Source organism: Miscanthus floridulus, chromosome 16, assembly GCF_019320115.1.
Source record: "Miscanthus floridulus cultivar M001 chromosome 16, ASM1932011v1, whole genome shotgun sequence".
Classification (NCBI taxonomy): Eukaryota; Viridiplantae; Streptophyta; class Magnoliopsida; order Poales; family Poaceae; genus Miscanthus; species Miscanthus floridulus.
In genome coordinates this window covers 85,521,057-85,538,909 of record NC_089595.1, presented here as the reverse complement: position 1 = coordinate 85,538,909, position 17,853 = coordinate 85,521,057, and the positions used below count along the sequence as shown (strand labels likewise).

At 44.7% G+C, this 17,853-nt stretch overlaps 1 protein-coding gene and 1 pseudogene across 6 annotated transcripts; both read left to right on the top strand.

Annotated features, from left to right (window-relative positions):
- Positions 1 to 2,524: 2,524 nt before the first annotated feature.
- LOC136514213 (uncharacterized) lies at positions 2,525 to 14,007 on the top strand. 6 transcript variants are annotated; one of them, XR_010773572.1, is made up of 5 exons: positions 2,525 to 2,883; positions 4,029 to 4,121; positions 4,639 to 5,494; positions 13,341 to 13,545; positions 13,891 to 14,007. XR_010773572.1 is itself a non-coding variant. In XM_066508195.1 (3 exons), the coding sequence occupies exon 1, from the start codon at positions 9,990 to 9,992 to the stop codon at positions 11,067 to 11,069; it is 1,080 nt and encodes a 359-aa protein (XP_066364292.1). In that variant the 5' UTR covers positions 8,905 to 9,989; the 3' UTR covers positions 11,070 to 13,197; positions 13,341 to 13,545; positions 13,891 to 14,007. The 6 variants fall into 6 exon arrangements, 2 of the variants coding, with proteins under 2 accessions (XP_066364292.1, XP_066364291.1); XR_010773571.1 differs by having other exon boundaries at positions 3,248 to 4,121; XR_010773570.1 differs by lacking the exon at positions 2,525 to 2,883 and adding an exon at positions 2,891 to 3,144 and having other exon boundaries at positions 3,248 to 4,121.
- Positions 14,008 to 14,838: 831 nt separating this feature from the next.
- On the top strand, positions 14,839 to 16,785 carry LOC136510958 (phosphatidylinositol/phosphatidylcholine transfer protein SFH12-like; annotated as a pseudogene).
- The last annotated feature ends 1,068 nt before the right edge of the window (positions 16,786 to 17,853 follow it).

Here is a 17,853-nt window from a genome sequence, read left to right as displayed (position 1 = left end):
TATGTGCCTCTTCTGGATTATAAGTGTGTGACTATGGTGCTGTTTTATTTATTTAAGTCTGAGCATATGCCCTTGCTAATGATGTGATGATGACTGTGAGGTGCTTTTAGTATACCTCGACATATTTTTGTGCCTTTGCTATTTTGCATTTTTATTGGTTCAACATATGTCAATGCTGATGATACTGCTCGGAGTTGTGGGTTTTATGTGACGGCGCCCTGTTTGTTTGCAGAGCAACCAAGAAGAGGAACTGAAGAAGCTCATGGAGAGCACAGACGAAATTAAGAAGAGATTGGCAGCCAAAGAAGTTGAGGTGCAGGAGACCAAGAGCACCCTCGACGCAAAGGTCACAACGATTGGCAACATCGTGCATGCGTCCGTGCCAGTCAGCGACGACGAGGTGATCTGCAAATTTAATTGGTGGTTCTTCTACATATTTCCTTTCCACTGCAGTACTGAACGGCTCAAATAAACTTATTTTTTCAGCCACTGCTACATTGTAATGTGTCAACCAAACTTAAATTTGCAGTCTGATACATATCAAATGATGAACAAGTGGTTGGAGTAATAATTTGGAATGGATGGAGTAATAGAGTTGAAGGAATGAGGGTTCCTCACAATCTGGTACATATCAAATGATGAATAAGTGGTTGTTTCTTTTATTACACCTGTTTACATAAATTCTCGATTTTTTTGTTAGTATTCTATAACAGCCAGTCAGTCATTCTTTGTACCCAAACACCCCACCGTCCTATGTATAACAAATTTACTGGACTCATACCGCTTGCATTTTTTTATGAATACACTGAAATAGCATTAGATGATAGAGGTCATTTAGTGCAACAGAAATAGCATTTTAGATGATAGAGGTCATTCAGTGCAACAGAAATAGCATTTTAGATGATAGAGGAGTATGTTTGCAACAGAGATGATGTGCCTTTATTGTTGTTTTTTTTTCAGGGATTTTAGCGTGCTTATTTTTGTAGTAGATTAACCGGTTTTCCAAGACTTTTACCTTCTGAACCAAGCCAGAAAGGTGGTTTGCACTGTATATAGTATGTTGACCTGATTTATGAAGTTACTAAGCTTCTAGCAGGAAGGTAGCACGATCTTGTGGATTATGAAACAGTTATATTTATTTTAATAAGAGATTAAATATATTGTATAAATGAAGAAGGTAGTATGTTAAGATCTGGAAATAGTTAATTAGTTGCTTCTGTATGGATTTACAATATTCAAGCAAGTCCAGATGCCTCATCACAATTCACAGATTGGCTATTTTTATTCCAAAATTGTTTTTTTCCCACAGCTGCTGTACCTAAACTTAACACTAAATTTATGGCTGATGGCTTAAATGCAGATTTCATGGGTATAGGCCACGAAGACGCAAATACACGGGTAAGGTAGATGCCATTTCCTTACTTCTTCTAATTTCTAATCTCTGTGACTCTAGAGAGGAAATAATACTCATGCTTCATGGTCGGTGTGAAAAAAGAAGCTTTAAAATATTTTTCATGCAGTGTGAAGACCTGAAATAGTTTAGTGCATTGGCTTCTATGTTATTGCTATGAAATGTCACCTACCACATTAATGATTTCGTCTTTACAATTCTAAATAGTTTTACCATATTAAATGTAAAAAAACTCCAATCGTTCAGTTCTTGTGCGTAACATATCTATATTAAACTCTTAATATTGTTTCCATGCAACTATTAAGCATCTTTTTTGCCTGCGTCATAACCAGGTGATTTACCGGCGCGCGCGATGACGCGCGTGATGGACTATAATATATATATATATATATATAGCGAAGAATTCTAAGAAGCCGGAGAGGACGACGGGAAGCTGCTCCGGACGAGAATCAGCTTCAAGAGATATGGGCCATCGATTCGAAAATCCGACGGTCGAAAAAAATTGGAGTGACATGGCAGCTACTTCCTTTCGAGGAGATATGGGCCATCGATTCGAAAATCCGACGGTCGAAAAAAATTAGAGTGACATGGCTGCTGCTTCCTTTCGAGGAGCTAACGCAATATATATATATATATATATATATATATATATATATAATAATTAATATTAATATAATATATAATAATAATAATTTTTTATAATATAACTCTACAAGGCCAGCTTCCTCGGGAGAAGCAGCAGCCATGCAAGGTAGGCCAGCTTCCTCGGGAGAAGCAGCAGCCATGCAAGGCACGTCACCTAGAAATCCCCCGCCGTCCGATCTCCCATTCGACGTCCCAGAACGCTTGGAGCGGATTTATGAAGCTCTACAAGGCTGGCCAGCTTCCTCGGGAGAAGCAGCAGCCACGTCACCTAGAAATCCCCCACCGTCCAATCTCCCATTCGACGTCCCAGATCGCTTGGAGCGGATTTGATGGGAAGCGGCTTCTCGTGCTTCTCCTAAAATTCTTCTGCTTCTATTCAACTTCTCCGACTTCTCGTCCGAATCCAGCGAAACAAATATATACCCAGCTTCTGCTTCTCCTTCCGACGCTTCTTCTCTCCCCCTCCACTCTCTCCTCTTCGCTCTCTCTCTCTCCCGACCTCTCCCAACGCGGCTAGGGCAACGGCCACCTGCGCGAGCGGGCCGCGGCAGCGGCCGCCCTCCTCCTCCCCCGGCGTGCTGGCTGTGCCAGCACTGCCGGCTCACTGCTCCAGGCGCTGGCGGGGCGCGACGGTGCTCCCGGCCTGCGGCACGGCGCCGTGCGTGGCCACCAGCCGTGGTTGTCCCCGGCCACGGCGCGGCGTGATCGGGCCCCGACGGCGGCTGGCCGCTGGCGTGGGTGCCCCCAGCGTTGCCTCCTCCCGGCGGTCCGCGTGCGCTCGACGAAACCCTAGTGGCGGCGGCTCAGCTCGGCGGTTGCATCTGCCGGTACGTCACCATCTTCTTCTCCTACTTCCTCCCATGCCTCCTCCTCCAGATCCCCTCTCCCCAGTCCGATGTCGGCGCCGTGCAGCGAACGAGCGCGGCCCCGTGAGGCCCGCTCGCTTCACCTCCCCTCGCTCCGCCTTTTCCTCTAGGCCCCGACATACGGGTGGAAAGAGCCATCCTCCTGGACCTCTCCCTGGCAGGACCGACCATGTGGTGGCTTGAGGAGGCGGAACGGCCAAACAGCGCTGTGGCGCGGGGCGGGTGTGTTCATCTCATTTATGCTTTTAATTGATGCGTTTTTAGATTGATTTGGTCGATCTACATTTGATTTGGTGAATCTGTATTTTATTTTGGTGGATTGCAGTTTGGTAACCGATTTGGCTCCTGCTGCACCGTGCTGCTTGGTCTCCTCTCCTTGCCTGAGGGCAATCCTCCATTTAGAACCTCCGTAGTCTGCAGTCTCCTACCTGTGCTGTGCGTTTTGGCTGCGACCATCGTATTTCTGCAGTGTCCTGTACCCAAATCAGCACCTATGTATGCGGCTGCTGCTCAGTCTTTTTTCTCTCTCCGTCCCTGGTGCCTATGTTAGCAAAGCTTTTATTCGCGGTACTGTAACATCGTGCTTTTACTTTTTTCTATTATTCTTTTCCAATGTTGGAGTATTATCTAATTTTCCTATTCATTTATTCGTGCAGTTTTCTACAATTTGTTCTGATGGTTCAAGGTGCTTGATGATTAGGCTGCTGAGCCTTTGATTGACCTTGTTTTAATATAAAGATTTTTTGTGGACAAGATCTCCATGTGTTAGTCTCATGTCCTAGGTTAATGGCCTATGTGTGAAATTATCCTTTAAATATGGTTTTGCCTGCAAAATATTGTGTTTAATAAATTGGATATTGAGTTCTGTGAACTTCGACAAGCTCATGAAAGGTGGTCCCATACCTATCAACTGCATGCTTGTTGTCTCTAATTTACTTCATTTTGCTAATGTGATAATTTTGGGTTTATGTTTACTGGACAGGTCTTCTTGTAGAAGTAAATTTACTTTCAGCCAATTTAATCATCATTTACATACCTTGTTCTCCATGCTTTGCTTCCATCTGGCCAAAGGGGTTATTTTCATTACTGTTTTTTTCCTTGTGCAGACTATGCTCAATAATGAAAAAATTGATTGAAGCATGACATTTTCTGGGTCTATCTTCAAGCCATGGGTAGTGGACAATTTGGAATTACTAAATGTAAGTGCTCCTCAAGGCCAATTAAATGTTGACCAATGAATACCTAACGCATTGATTGCTTGTGTTTTTAAAATTTTGTTGCCATGAATCTAAGTGTGCTTTGCATACTTAGTGTAAGCATCTGTGGCGACGAGAAAAAGGGGTCAGCCCCTCTATCTAGATTGTAGCCATCTGAAGCTTTTATATTTTCATATTTGTCTTCACAGTATTTACATGTCCTTTTTTAATCCACCGTGCTTATTGTTGCCCATTCAAAACTGGCCTTGCATGTTGCAGCTATTTGTATGTGATCCACTTCTCTCATCAGCCTTATGACTATGAACTGCTGGAAACTAAAGTTTCAGCATCATGGTCTTTGATGTTTGTCTATGCTCTCATGCTATAGTGACACCATTGCTTTGCCTTTGCTTATGTCATCTATTACATGATTTGGTGTGTGAATTCTTTGATGCAGAAATTTATAAGCTGAACACCAAACCTTAATATATTTTCTTCTGTTACTGAAAATGTTCAACAGAAAGAGAAGGACCACGTTGAGGGCTTGGCACCAGAAGTGTGACTTTTCATCTTGTTCTTAATCATCAATCTGCTACAACAGACTGCCATGTCACAGTAACAACCAATATAGAGGTTTTGGAAGATACCGTTGTTTGTTTGCTTGGATCTAAACCCCATCTCAATTTCTCAAAAAAAAAAAAACCCCATCTCAAGGTTAGTCTACTTTGACCAGTGTATCGGCGCTTGTCCTTTCTGCCTTGCAGCTTACAAGGTGTTTTTGTCAGAACCATTAGAGTTGAATAATACAATTTCTTGAAAGATCAGCTAAAGCTGGTTTTTGTCATTTCTGGAAAACCAGGTTTGGTGCACCCATTCCAGCCTTCAATATGGAATGGTTGTTTTTGAAATCTGTCATGTTGTTTGTTACATTTGTTTTAGTGCAATGAGCCCAATAAACTCTAGCATAAATATTTTATACGGGCACATGTTGGTAGTTATCCTATTATTTTACCATCCAAACTGAGCTTATAGTTTTTTTCCCCAAAAACAAGTTCTAATTTACAGATTATTTACTCCAATTTGTTTCTCATAGCATAGTGTCTGTTCTTGGCTCAGGTAGCTAGAACAGATACAGCCATACAATTTCTTCGGTCATATTTAAAACATGGGTTGTCAAATTAGCTGAGTTCTTAGTTATGATTAATCATTCAATCCAACATGTGCTGCCGACATTTGCCTCTTACTTCTTATTTATACTGCCTAATTATGATATGACGCCCTTTTTTTTAAACCAACAAGGCAGACTTTATTCATTCAGGATTAATACATCATTGGTCAACAGATCTAGAATAAAGCTAGGGGATTCATCGACCCAGGTACAAGTTTGCTTATATTGCATAGCTCTTTTTGCTAAGTTATGAGCCAACTGATTTACCTCCCTACTGCAATGTTCAATCGATATATCCTGAAATCTGCTCCATATGATATTGCATTCATCATACAATGCAGCTGCCGAAGTCGCCGAGAATCCTCCATCCTTCATTGTTTGTACCACCTCCAGACAATCTCATTGGACAATCACTCGGTTACACCCAATGTGTTGTGCTAGCATCAAGCTTTCCTTCAAGGCATAAGCCTCCACCATCGGTGCATCTATTAGATGGGGCACGAAGCTGAGCAGATGCTAAAGCACCACCTGAGCAATCTCTAATTATAGCACCCACACTTCCACATCCCGCTTCTTCATTGAAAGCTGCATCAACATTCACCATAACCTTTCCTTCTGGAGGTTTCTTCCAACCCTGCTGTAGTTTTGATCCTTTCTTCATTGCTACTTTGTAGTTTTTGGTTAACGCCACAATTGCCATGGCTGACCTAAAAGGCCTCTGAATGGTCTCTCCATGGACAAATTGTCGTCTTTCCCACCAAATATACCAGGCGGCAGTCAGGATTAATTCCGCCAAGCCCACCTCTAGCACATCTATCTGTTCATCTCTTCTGGTGATTTCCTCTAGAATTACCGAGTCTGATCGGTTCGTTTCCAGAAGGCTCTAGATCTTATCCCTGATGCCAACCGAACACCAGACTTTCTTTGCTCGGTCACATGTGAAGATCATATGTTTAATGTCTTCTGCTCCATTCTGGCAAACCGGGCATCCTCCTTCCTCGACATGCCTATTTGCAAGAATGGCTTGGCATGGCTGTAGTCCTTTGAGCGCCCGCCATCTAAAGATCTTGATCTTTCTAGGTATTTTTAGCTTCCACAAATTCTTCCATAGCTTGTTCCTCGATGCAGTGTTTGCTTGCTCCCGATTACATCTCGGCCCAAATTTAGTTTCCCATTGACAATGGTAGGCCAACCGAACCAAAAACAAGCCACTTCTATTGAAATGCCAAGCCACCACATCTTCCCTACTGGAGGTGATAGGTATTTGCAGAATTCGGTAAACGTTCGTCAGCCAGAAGATAGCTTTCACTAGGTCCACACCCCATGTTGCATTTATTGGGTCAATTAATTCATCAACCGTGGACACAATATTGTTCCCTCTGACCGTTTGTATTTTCAAATTGTGACTTGTCGGTATCCAATGATCCTCCCAAATATTTATCTGCGCACCATCGCCAACCCTCCAAATATATCCTTGTTTGAAGCAATCCCATCCAGCTAGGATGCTTTCCAAGTGTATGAGCTACCACTTTTCACTTTAGCCTTCAACAAGTTACCATCTGGGTAGTACTGAGCTCTAAGCACTCTAGCACAAAGGGAGTCCGGGTCACTGAGTAGCCTCCAAACCTGTTTTGCGAGCATAGCCAGATTGAAGGACTGTAAATCTCTGAACCCCATACCTCCTTGAGCTTTGGTTAGGCACATCTTCCACCACTCTTGCCAATGCAATCTGTTATGGTCTTCATCATCCCCCACCAGTACTGTGAGATGGCACTTGTGATTCCTTTACAAATAGTTTTTGGAATACGAAACACCATCATCGCATAAACTGGGACGGCCTAAGCTTATAGACTTGATAAGAGTTTCCTTCCCTCCTAAACTGAGAGTCTTCTCCCTCCATCCATTAATTCAGGTCACCACCCTATCAATCAGATGACGGAAACAATCACTACGATCAGCTCCCACCAACGCTGGAAGCCCCAAATATTTATCACTCAACGATTCCGTCATAATATTTAGAGTTTGACAAACTTCTGTCTTCACTTCAACTTCCGCCAGACAATTAGCATTTTTCCTGTCCGCTTTCATCAATATAAGTGAGTCATCTGCAAAAAGAAGGTGAGAAATTGTCGGTGCTTCTCTACAAACTTTCACCTCCTCCAAATCTCCCCTCTCCTCAGCATTTTTAATCATACAAGACAGACCTTCAGCTACCATCAAGAACAAATATGATGATAACGGGTCCCCTTGCCGCAGTCCTCTGGTGGGAGTAAAAATGTTTGTCTCAAAAGCATTGAAGCGGACCCTATAGCGGACTGAAGTAACACAAGCCATCACTAGCTTAATCCATTGTTGATCAAAACCCAACTTGGCCATGATCTTTTCCAAAAAACACCATTCAACTCTATCATAGGCCTTATGCATATCTAGCTTGATTGCACAAAGGCCTTTCTTCCCCTTGTTCTTTTTCATTGTATGAATACACTCATTGGCCAGCAATATATTGTTTGTGATCAGTCTTCCCGACACAAAGGCACTCTGATGATCACTAATAATCTCTGGTAAACTTACTTTGAGTCTGTGTGATATCATCTTGGAGATGATCTTATACACTACATTGCAAAGAGATATAGGGCGGAACTAGGTTACCTTATCAGGATTATCAGTTTTAGGGATCATAACAATGGTGGTGTCATTCCACCCCATTGGCACCGTCGCCGTTTGTATCGCCCCTAACACCTCTTCAATTAGATCATCTTCCAACATATTCTAGAAACGCTTGAAAAATATAGCATGAAGGACATCAGGCCCCGGGGCTTTCAAATCCCCTATACTGAAGAGAGCCTTCTTCACCTCCTCCCTACTGAAAGGCACCAGGAGGAGTTGATTCATTTCAGCCGAAACTTTCTGGTCTACGTCAAACCCCATCATCAAACTCCTGAACCTCCCTTGTAAATAAATTGCCAAAGTATTCTTTCACCATCGAGCCCATCATCTCCAAATCTTCATGCCGCACACCTGATCATCCACCGACCCCTTCACCATATTTCTTTTCTTTCGGCTAGAAGCAAAATTATGAAAGAAACCGGTGTTTCTATCACCATGTTTGAGCCAATTCACCCGTTCCCTTTGAACCCAATAGTCTCTTCTTGTTCTACTAGCAGTTCCAATTGTAGAAGGATCTCCTTCTAGGCTGCTATCGACTCATCCATCATCGGCCCGCGCCTCAACTTCTCCAACTCTCTCTTCAACTTCTTAATTCGGTGGACATGTTTCTTCAAGACCTCTTTGTCCCACGAATGCAGGTGTGAATGCACTTGATTCACTTTTGTCATCAAAGAACCCCGGCTTTGGGTTGAAGCCCGCACCCATGCTGTCTGGGCAATCTCCTGGACAGTTTCTTCCTTTAACCATCTAGCTTCAAAATGGCTTGGGCTACCCTTGGAATGAACCTGTTGTGCACTGGTGCTGTCTGTATCAACACAGAGGCCGGTGAACAGATTTCAGAGTTTCTCCATTCACCAGCACCGCATCAGGAAACATGTTACTCCATTGGACGTTTGCAACGCTATAGGGGGTATAACCTCGGATACCCACAAGGCGGCACATGGGCACGAGATCAAGGCCCACGGTGCTCGGCACTGCTCGGTGTGCACCGCAAGGCAACGAGAAGACATCTTGGCGATAAAGGAAGATCTGATTGGATATGCTAGGTATTGTATTCCTTGTAGATACTTATCATGTAACTGATTAGAGATAGATCTAACCGACTTGTAACCCTACACCCCAGGCTATATAAGGCGAGTAGGGACCCCCTCAAAATTATCTCATAATCAATACAATCCACCAAAGACACAAGACGTAGGGTATGACGTCGACTTGATGACCTGAACCTGTCTAAATTGCTGTCTTTGCGCCTGTCACCATCTAGTTCCCATTACGCGCACCTCCACTGATCAATCTACTACCGCGGGTATACCCCTTGGTAGACTGCCGACCATATTCCGTCGATAGTGGCGCGCTAGGTAGGGGGTGTGCGTGCTGATTTCATGGACAACCAGATGGTCAAATTCCCAAGCTCCATGAACTCTGCTGAGCCAGACCAGTAGTTTACGATTGAATCCATGACTTGGGTCATCAACACCGACGGTGACGGGGAGATCGTGGAGACAGTGCAGGATAATCCTGCCCTGAACATGTTGGCACCAATCATGCCGACACCGGCACCTGCAGCTCCGATCTCGGCTCCTCGCCGGGCTAGGAGATCCATTGATCAAGACGACCTGATCGCATCTATTGATCGGGTCACCAATGGCTTAGCCAAATGCTTGTCTCTCATGGAGTCGGTGTTAGATCGACCTGCTGAGGGTGGCGAAACCCCTGCACTCCAAGGTTACAACACCACTAACGCTGAGCGCCCTGCTCGCACACACCATCCGAGGAGGCAAGATTCAGATCTGGTGATCACAGCAACTCTAGAAGGGCGCACTGTCCAACGCCGACCACTCCCCGCTACAGGCCTACATTTCGCCCATTATGAGTCCCCGATGGAGAACACGCCGAGGTCCTATCCTTTTGGGCTAGTGGGTGCGGGTTCGATCTATCAGGACGCCATGGACCATCTCTTCATTGACCTTGTCGAGCGTAGCTAGGTCAATGACCTTTATCAAATTGATCTGCCTAAGGCCAATCAACCTACGTCGATGGTGAACATGGTGCAGATCTGGCAGCTCCCGGATGAATCTCTCAACGCCATCCTAGAGGAGAGCCCCGAGCCATACTCCGAGGGTTCCACCGAGACCATCAACAGCTGCCCTCCCTTCCCGCCAGGCTTCGTGGGAGAGCTCTTCATGGTCAGCCACGACAGCGTCGCTGTCGATGGAAAAAACAGTGTCCAGTGCTATGAGCGCGAAGCCAGGAATACCGATCGCCAACGGCGCCACAATGAGGAAGCCGCCAATGCTGCCCAGGCCACCGGAGGCGGTCTACCGCCTCTCGCCCGCAATCTCCAGCACGAGTTCCTCAAGGTGGACAATCAACAAGTGGAGCAAACGCCGAGCGCCAATTTGGCCGTGGCCACCAATGAGTTGGGTAGGCTCCCACAAACGCTGGAAGTGGTCAAGATCCAAGCGCTGCTTAAAGCAGCCCAAGTCCAAGTTAGCGACATCCAGAACCCAGCTCCTTTTTTGACCGCGTCGGCACGCAGTCGCCACCCCCGTGGCTCTCGCCAAGATGGGGGAAGTCATTACCATAGCTCCGAACTTTGCTGCAACCAGAGAGAGGGCCAGCTCGTCCAGAGGGGATCCAGGGGCAATATCGCCGTCAACCTCGGATCACAAGTACCCAGGGACCGGTATGGCCGACCAGTTCGCCCCAATAACCGCGACGCCAACCAGGAGGTTAATCAACCCCTGCACGATGACCCCCACGACCGCATCAATGCCAACCTCGACGCCCGCGATCCCATCGAGAACAGTCGCACCCAGCGGCATCAGGCAGAACTCCAATGCCGACAAGAGTACGACAACAATCATGGCGCCCCTGCCGGCATCCTAGCACTTCCCGCCATCGAGCACGCGGGACCTCGCCCCTTCACGGCAAGGCCGCGAGCTGTCCAGTGGCCTGCAAGCTTCAAGATCTTCGGGGTTGATCCCTATGATGGCAAGGCCAATCCCGAGCAGTGGCTACAGCTTTACGAGATCGCTATACGCGCCACCGGAGGAAGCAGCGATGTGATGGCAAATTATTTGCCCGTCATGCTTGCCCAATCAGCAAATAACTAGCTCATGAGCCTGAGGGAGGACTCCATCGAATCTTGGGATGATCTCAAGAAAGTCTTCATCAAGAACTATATGGCAACGTGTTAATAGCCTGGCACAAAATATGATCTGGAGAAACTTCATCAGACAGCTGGGGAACCTCTGCGAAGCTACATTAGGCGTTTCTCGGAAATGAGGAATTCCATCCCCAACATCAGCGACAGTGAGGCCATTGCCGCATTCACCAGAGGACTCCATCATCACCAGGAGCTGCGCTTCAAGCTCTACCGCAAGAGGCCCCAGACCATCGGAGACCTACTGAAGATAGCAAACTCATACGCCGACTCCAAAGAAGCTGATCGGCAATACAAGGATGACGTTGCTCGTGCCTCCCGCTTCGATCGCCACCCGCATCGCGATGATGATCGCCGTGAAGAACGACACCATGGAGACCGCGACAGGCGCTATGACGATCGCGGACGCCATCATGATGATAGGCCGGAGGATTTGAGGGTTGCATAGCTACGCCACCGTTGACCGAACAATTTCGTCAACACCATAGAACAGCCATGCGCTAGGCACAATTATAATGCTGACTACGAGAAGCTCCTTGACAGCCCGTGCCCAATACATAAGAATAGCAAGCACACCATGCAGCAGTGCTTAGGCATGGCCAAAGCATTCCGCGATGAAGATGGGAAGAGGCAGTCGCGCAAGGATGATGAGTCAGATGATGATAAGGGGGAGGAGCGTCCTAAGGACGCAAGACCCGCTTTTCAAGATGCCAACAAGACCATTGCCACAATCTTCGGAGGGTACGCCGCCTTCGAGAACAGATTGCAGCAGAAGCTCACAGCTCGGCGGATCATGTCGATCACCAACTACGACACCGTCGCTGATCCCAAATATCTAGACTGGTCGGAGTACCCTATCACCTTTAGTAGGGCCGACCAGTGGGCAGATATCCTATATCTAGGGCATTTTTCGCTCGTGTTGGAGCCCACCATCCGCAATGTGCAATTCAAGAAGGTTCTCATCGACGGTGGGAGCGCCATCAACATCCTCTTCGTCGGTGCCCTGAGTTACGTCTCTCAAAGGATGATCACGTCCCTGTTGATTCTCCATTCTAGGGGATTGTACCTGGCAGAGCGTCCCAACCCTTGGGGTAGATCACGCTGCCAGTCCAGTTTGGCACCGCCAAGCACTTCCGTACTGAGTACGTGAATTTCTTCATGGTAGACTTTGACACCGCTTACCATGCCATCCTTGGTCGACCAGCTCTCACCAAGTTCATGGCTGTGCCGCATTATGTCTATTTGTTGAACATCCCGAAGGAGCAGGGCGTTCTCACCCTGTGGGCCAACACCTCCACCGCCTACGCTTGCGAGAAGGAAGGCCTCGCCATCGCTAAAGCGCTCGACCTCTCCGCCCGAATGCAGGACAGCCTCACTGACTCCAAGAAGATGCCAGCGGAGGAGCAGGAGATCCCAACTCAGGATCCACCTCGGTCTGTGACTAAGTCCAAGGACACGAAGGAGGTGGAGCTCGTCGTCGACGATAGGAGCAAGACGGCCCGGATCGAGGCCCATCTCGACCCCAAATAGGAAGACGCGCTCGTCAGCTTCCTCCGCAAAAACATCGATGTGTTTGCATGGAAACCTGCAGACATGCCCGGCATTCCACGAGAGCTGATCGAGCACTCCTTAAACGTGTCGGCGACTGCCAAGCTGATCAAGCAAAGGTTTGATGATTCACGCAAGACAAAAAGGAGACCATTAGCGTAGAAATAACACGGCTCTTAGCAGCGGTTTTATTAAAGAGGTGTACCATCCAGAGTGGCTGGCAAATCTAGTCCTTGTACGCAAAAAGAATAATGAATGGAGAATGTGTGTTGATTACACCGATCTCAACAAACACTGCCCTAAAGACCCCTTAGGCTTACCTTGCATTGATGAGGTCGTCGACTCTACAGTCGGTTGTGAGCTCTTGTGCTTTCTAGATTGTTATTCTGGTTATCACCGGATCTCCTTAAAGGAGGAAGACCAGATCAAGACTTCGTTCATCACGCCATTTGGTGCTTACTGCTACACTATGTTTTGGGCTCAAGAACGCCGATGCCACCTACCAGAATCGTAGCGTTGAGAAGGATTCGGTAAGATTTGGAGTCAATGTGACGGTCGAATTAGGGTTTGACTTCAAAACTTTTTGTATAGGCAATAGAGAACATAGATCGATTCATGTGTAATTTTGGTATTTTTTTGCATTGCATTGTAACATTGGGATGAAATATTATAGGCTTAGCTGTAACAAGAAACGAGGCGCCTGGAGGAGCTAGAGGCGAGGATGGAGGCAGAGCAGCAGAGGATGCAGGCAGAGGATGGATGCTGAGCGAGCCCAGATGTGGGAGTATATGAGGGGTGTTTACGCTGCAATCGGTCAACCTCCGCCACCGATGCCAGTCCCTCTTCATCAACCTGCTCCAAATATTGTTTCAGGCACTGTGAGTCACTTCACAACCTTATATTCACCGTTTCTAGTTTATGCAGAATCAATCTTACAAAGATGTCCAGACACTAGAAACTAGAAACTAGAAATAAACTAGAAAACCAAGTTGATAGACAGCAAGCAAATGAAATGGCAAAAGGAAAAGAATGGAAATATATGAATTAAACGGATTAATGTTATATGTTTGTTACCAACTAGTACTTAAACAATCATACTAGAGCACAATGCAACTGAGAAGATATTGCTGATAGTTGTAAGTGTTGTACTTGTTAGGCAGCAGAGAGACCATACGTGTTGTTCAATCTTGTCTCACACGTGCAATCTCTTCTCTTTTGTGCAGAATCAATCGGCGGCATCGAATGAGCCTCATGACCCAGCGTGGTCGCAGTGGAACCCGTGGCCTTAGTGACTACTTTTGATTTTATTTGCATTTGCATATGTGGATTACCTGTGACTAGTGACTATTTATGGTTGTGAATGAACCTACAAGTGATTCTGAATTTTATTTGCATTTATATGCTGTCGATATATCTATATGAACTGCCTGTGATGTTTATTGTGAATTATGTGTGATGCCTGTAATGTTTATTTAATTGGCGTATGTTATACGTGACCGTACAAAATATATGGCCGGTTTGCCGAGTGTTACACTTGGCAAAGAGACTGTTTGCCGAGTGCCTGCGTTAAAACACTCGGCAAAGTGGACACGTGGCAAAATTCTATGCTTTCTGGGACTGAAATGGTCGCTTTGCCGAGTGTCTGAGCTATGACACTCGGCAAAGAAGCCAACAATTTACCCTACCAGCCAGTCTTTGCCGAGTGTGCTGTATTTGACACACGGCAAAGTATTAACGTTTGCCGAGTGCCTTGGGTTCAACACACGGCAAAGGTGGAACTATTGTCGTGTGGCACGGATTCATCACACGGCAAATGGGGGAAGGTTGCCGAGTGTCTCGGATTCTGCACACGGCAAAGTGCGAAATGTTGCCGAGTGCTTGGGATTCGACACACGGCAAACCTGCCGTGACCGTTCCCTCGCCGTCACGTTACTTTTTTTCGCCGAGTGCCGGTTTCAGCTCTCGGAAAAATGATTTACCGAGTGCTCGACAGAAAACACTCAGCAAAGAGCCGTTTGAGGGCACTGTAGATGCCGTGTGCACTTTGTCGAGTGTTACACTCAGCAAACCCTTTGCCGAGTGTCTGTGGCACACGGCAAACGTGCTGTTTGCGGTAGTGACACACAAATGGAGGACAGTTGTTGCCTCTTTTGTGAGCTGAAAATTAATCCATGAGGTTACAGGCTACCAAATGGTTGGGAATTGAAATTAGAATTACAAAAAATAGCCCATTTGGTAAGGCTCATATCATGTACAAAAATAATAGCGTTTTCATGGTTCAATTGGAAAAAAACTGCCAAAACACTTAGTTTCACTATATTTGTCAGCAATGTTTACGAATTTCAATTCGGAATGCAATTTACACCATATAGGCTAAATCTGGCATTAGCAAACTAAAAAAAAAGTTCAAGGCATTTTGATCTCTTCACTTTAATTGGCCTTTTCATATTCGTGCGAATGCCTTTTTGAACAATGTTTTTATTAGATGAAATGTGCTTTCCTATGCAACAGTAACCTCCTCTGAACTTTTCTACAGGTTTCACCTACAGGCTCCTATTTAGTTCATTAGCGAATTTTTTTAGTCTCAACTGTATGCTGCGGAAACGTTTCTTTTAGATGTTGATATAAGCTTTGGCTGTAGTACACAGTCAGTCAGTGACCTAAATAATGATCTTATTCAACTAACTTCATTTTATTTGTGCCCTTCTGCTTCTTTCTACTGAATTGTGTTGTGCCAACTAAAAAAGAGGTATTTTATCTCAGGTCCACTACTATGTGCAATCTCATATCCAGATTAATGTGTACCGTGATCCTATAATTTGGGTGAGTATCCGACAAAATGCTCCGAGTTTAAGATCACTTATGTAAGCATATGAATCCAGTCCTAATTTATTTGTACCACATTTAGCCTAGGCTGACACAACAGTTTGGGAGCCTGTTACCAACTGTATAAAAGTTCTGGATATGATTGGTTTAGAACTATCAACACTGAGCCAAATAAAGGTACGTGCTATGACTATTGACCCATTTTTTCCCATTAGACCATACAGTAATGAGTTTGTATTCTTGTATGAACATGTATAATAATAACTTAAATAATCCTTTTTAGTAATTATCTAGGGATAAATAGAATATATTGGAGTTACCTTTATCGAACCTCTTGTGTTCAAGAGCTTGAACTTTGAGCTCTGCACTTTTCAGTTCATCTCTGTATGGTATTCTAGCAAAGTGTTAACACTGAAGTTCAGAGAATAATTTTTCGCTTATGCCATATTTTTGTTAAAAAAATTGCATCCTGTGTGCATTACCTGTGTTGGTTCTGGTTATTGATTGTGGCATGTTATTTTGTTAATATAGTTTTGATATGATACACAGATGTGGACTTCCATATCAACAGTTGATGGTCTGAATTACCCTGAAAAGACAGAGACCTATTATGTAGTCAGCGTTCCATACATAATTTCTGGTTGTTGGAAGGTATTATCAGTTACCACTGATGCTCAGACCTATGGTTTTTACCACTGATGACAGTTAGTTTGAGCATGCTGCTAGGTTGTGAAGTCCTTAATGCAGGAGAGGGCAAAAAAGAAGGTTAAAGGTTTGACTGGCTGCGGGAGAAATGAACTTCTGAAGGTAAATAACTGCAAATATATTCTTCCTTGTTACCTGTCTTCTCACTTAGATCCTTGAGTAAAACAGTTAGCGGTGCTTAATGTTTGTAGATTATGGACTACTCATCGCTTCCCCATTTCTGCTGCTGCGAGGGCTCTGGATCATCAAAGCATTCATCTACTAATGTCGACAATTGCTTATCCCTTGACCATTCTTTCCACAAAGAACTTTACGGTCATAACAAAGAGCAAGCATCGCGCAGGGAGCTCATCAAGATAGAAGCATTGCACATCAGCATTCCTGACCCAGATGACGTGAAGATAAAGACCACGCTATCCTGTATATGCGAAGTCCTCTTGAACTTTTGGATTCTCCAAGTGGTGGACCCCATCTGCAATACATATATAAACTCCTGTACATATTTTTGCATCACTCTTAAACACTTTTGAACCCATAAATCAAACATATATCTACAGACGCTCGCGAGGGCGCGCGCTTCCCACTAGTATTTAGAAAAGTGAACTACCTGTGAAGGATATATGCATATATTATCCAACTTCGCTTCAGTTATGATGTCTTAATTGAGACAATGCCTCGAGAAGTTGAACCCTTTTTTATTAAGTAGTTAAACTTCAAGCTAAAATGGTCGGATCATAATTGCTTGTCTAGGCAACTCTATGTACCATTGTTACCCACCCTAGCCAGTGAATCATATGAACAAATGTGCTAAGTAGATCAACTTCGTACTTTGCTGCCTGAAATAAAATCTAAAATAAAAGAGAGCAGAGAAAAAAAGAATGGTGTCTTTATACTCACAAAACTACTATTAATATTTTTGCCAACAACAGTCACTATAAAATTTTATTGATTCAAATGTCATATTCTCTCTTTGAAGGCATGGAAACAGCACAACAAACATCTCCCCCAAAAAAATCAAACTGGTTCATAAAACATATTTCATTACAAACAAACATTGCAATTTGTCATCAAATTTCCAAGAATTAAATCCAATATATATTTTAGTTCTATCTGCCAAGGTAGTCACAGTGTGACAAAACACAAGAAAAAAACTGCAAGGTGTTAAGAGTAAGAGCAATACCATTACCTCTTGTAAGGACCGAGGATGCCGCCTAGAGGGGGGGTGAATAGGCGTTTCTGAAAATTAACATCTTTAAAGATGGAAATGATTAGTAATGTGAGTTTCCTAATGCAAACTCCAAATCAGAGCAATACAACTCCTCACAAGTTAGCCATATAGTATATAAAAGATACTAAATGAATCTAACAGCCACACCCCTGCAGCACAAAGATTAGTGCAGTGAATAGATAAAAACAGTGCAGGGGCCAATACCGGACACGTCCGGTTAACTCAAACGCTGCAGTCAATACCGGACACGTCTGATATACATGAGTTCTGCAGAGTGACCCCTAACTTGCTCCTTTCGATTTCAAACTTCAATCCAACCTGTAGACACCCACTAAAGATTGTGCCACACACAGGTAACCTGCACAAGAGCTGGAGTAACACAAATAGATCACAAATACCAAAAGAAATAGAATCAAGACATGGTATT

Bases quoted from the DNA above. Each gene is read 5' to 3' on its own strand.
- LOC136514213 (XM_066508195.1), top strand. From the start codon at position 9,990: ATGGTGAACATGGTGCAGATCTGGCAGCTCCCGGATGAATCTCTCAAC.